This window comes from Nerophis lumbriciformis, linkage group LG37 (assembly GCF_033978685.3).
Source record: "Nerophis lumbriciformis linkage group LG37, RoL_Nlum_v2.1, whole genome shotgun sequence".
Lineage (NCBI taxonomy): Eukaryota > Metazoa > Chordata > Actinopteri > Syngnathiformes > Syngnathidae > Nerophis > Nerophis lumbriciformis.
Window position 1 is genome coordinate 16,127,501 of NC_084584.2, and position 2,500 is coordinate 16,130,000.

The window sequence follows — 2,500 nt, forward strand, 5'->3', positions numbered from 1 at the left end:
GAAGATGACAGCCTCCAGCCAGGAGTATCCCAGGATGAGTGACAGGATGAAGAAGGACATGCCGAGAAAGACGGCCACGCCGGTGATGATCTGAATGAAGTGCTCGATCTCCTTGGCGATGGGTGTCTGTGAGTGTTCAGATCAAGATGATGACTAATAATCACAATGAGCGAATAAACTAGCTTGTGGGTAATCTGGAATACGCCACCTTGCCCGTCTCCAGGCCTGAGGTGAGTGTGGCGATGCGGCCCATCACGGTGCGATCGCCTGTGCACACAACAATACCGCGTGCTGTGCCTGGACAAGGATGGCCCACAGTTATTGCAATGTAATGAAACAATGCTACCACAAGAGGGCCCTATAGACTACTCTTTGCTTTAGTCCTAGTTATCTACTAAAAGTGAATGGACTAGAAAGTAACTATGATGTCATGAATTTGAACACAACTTTACCCTCAACACAGTTGGTGGAGAAAAAGGCAATGTTTCTGGTCTCCAGAGGGTTCTCATGGGTGCAGTCCGGTGATCTGGTCTGAGGCTCTGATTCGCCAGTCAGGGAGGAGTTGTCCACCTGGATCCAACAATAACAAAAAGGTCAGGATTTAGGATAATATTATTGCGGTGGCTCCCGTACAATGATTTGTTCAGGCCGAGGCCCACCTTGCAGCCGTGGGAGGAGATGATGCGGAGGTCGGCGGGGATCCGGTCTCCTCCTTTTACCTCCACCAGGTCTCCTGCCACCACCTGCTCAGCGTTGATCTGCATTTTCTCACCTTCACGGATCACCAGCGCTTGCTGGGATACGCAGGGAGGGGTGCAGTCAGTACAGAAAATATCTCATCACGGTCCTTTGGGTATGTCTAGTACCTGAGGGACCATGTTCTTAAAGGACTCCATGATCTTGGAGCTCTTAGCTTCTTGGAAGTAGGAGAAGCAGCCGGTGATGATGACGACAGCTGACAGCACAATACCAAGATACAACTGCAAAGAATGTGGAAGGAAAGTACATCTTTTAATCGGCTGTTTGCATGTTTATCTACAAATTAATTTCTAATGGCCAAAAGTACAGAATCAGAAGTTCTTGGGCATAGAATCTGAAGTCTGGAGCTTTAACCTGTAATGTAAGCGTTAATTCTTCATGCTGACTAATCATTAAGTTCCCCTTTGGGATGGACCAAGTGTTTTGTCCACTGGAGTGTGTGTGCGATAGTAGTTTAGCCCTCGTCCACTCAGCCCTCTGACCCATGAATGCCCCCCTCTTAGGCAGCCATGACAAATAGCAGGAGTTAAGCACTCCCTGTGGCGGGCTGTGAACCATAACTGTAAAGAGGGGTCAACTGCTGTTATTTTAACCAACAGATCGCACTCCTCACTTGACCGCTGACACAGCATCTTCCCTGGGGAGCAGCTCTCCATGACTCAGCACTTTGCAAAGCTGTGTGGTGAACGAAAACAAACATTGCATTGTTCCGATGTCTGGCTTCTGCCGCACTCACATTGTCCCCAGCCGGCTCATCCTCGGTGGCGGCCTGGATGGCGTAGGCCAGGAAGCAGAGGATGGCGCCGATCCACAACAGAATGGAGAAGCCGCCAAACAGCTGGCGACAGAACTTGACCCACTCCGGAGTGGTCGGGGGTGGGGTCAGTGCATTGGGGCCATCCCTGGCCAGGTACTCTGCCGCCTTGGCGTTGGTCAGACCCTGGATGGCCACAGGTGGCACAACAAGACCAAATTATGAGTTTAAAAGTCACTAAGTTCGGTAGAAAATAAGCATACACTTTTATATTGACTTACCTGGACAATGTCAGTGTTGTATTTTCTGCATACTTCCTCCACAGACATTTTGTGTTCCGTCTACAAAGAGAACAGTCATTACTGTTGTGAAATACACTGTGAGGAGGTTACAGTCCACTATGTAGTTCAGCAAACCCCAATCAAACAATCAAGGCCGGTCTTTAATGACGAACAAATCTGAATTGACTCTGAAAATCCTTTGTCAATCGTCAAAAATTGGCAAAACTTGTTATGTTTCCTTGCAAGTATGCTATCAAGAGCACAGCTTGTGGGATCACCACAAATAAAGAGATCTCATTTGTGACTCTTTCCACCTCAAAAAGGATAAAACCCTCAGATAAACAAACACGGTGGAGATTGGGTAGTTTAGTAAAGGTCCTTGGATCAACCCAGCCAGGGTTGGCCTCAGCTCTTGAAGAGCGCAGAGAAAATGATATAACTTGACTACCTAGTGCAGGAATATTCAACTAAATTGTTTTGGGAGCCACATTTCCAGAAAGGGAAAGGCCGTAGACAAACTTCTCCCTTCACTATCAGTCTTATTTTGTATATTCCAGGGAACAAGCGTCTTCGACAGTACACATTTGATTTTGGTCAATTCTTTTTGTCAGGGTTACAGGAGCACCCTGCTGTTTGAAAGGACCTTGTACAAAAAACGACAGACAACACTCTTGTGTTTTTAAGTATCTGCTACAAAAATGTGAGT

The 2,500-nt window shown here is 47.2% G+C and overlaps 1 protein-coding gene across 2 annotated transcripts in view; it reads right to left on the minus strand.

Moving 5' to 3' along the window:
• atp1a3a (ATPase Na+/K+ transporting subunit alpha 3a) overlaps window positions 1-2,500 on the minus strand; it is an 80,855-nt gene that overhangs the window by 34,189 nt on the left and 44,166 nt on the right. For both annotated transcript variants that reach the window (XM_061930910.2, XM_061930911.1), the window contains exons 5-11: window positions 1,795-1,854; window positions 1,496-1,699; window positions 867-980; window positions 660-794; window positions 453-570; window positions 209-297; window positions 1-126 (exon numbers count right to left, since the gene is read on the minus strand). The exon at window positions 1-126 is cut by the window's left edge and continues 54 nt beyond it. In XM_061930910.2, the coding sequence (XP_061786894.1) occupies window positions 1-126; window positions 209-297; window positions 453-570; window positions 660-794; window positions 867-980; window positions 1,496-1,699; window positions 1,795-1,854 (846 nt within the window). The remainder of the gene's footprint in view (window positions 127-208; window positions 298-452; window positions 571-659; window positions 795-866; window positions 981-1,495; window positions 1,700-1,794; window positions 1,855-2,500) is intronic.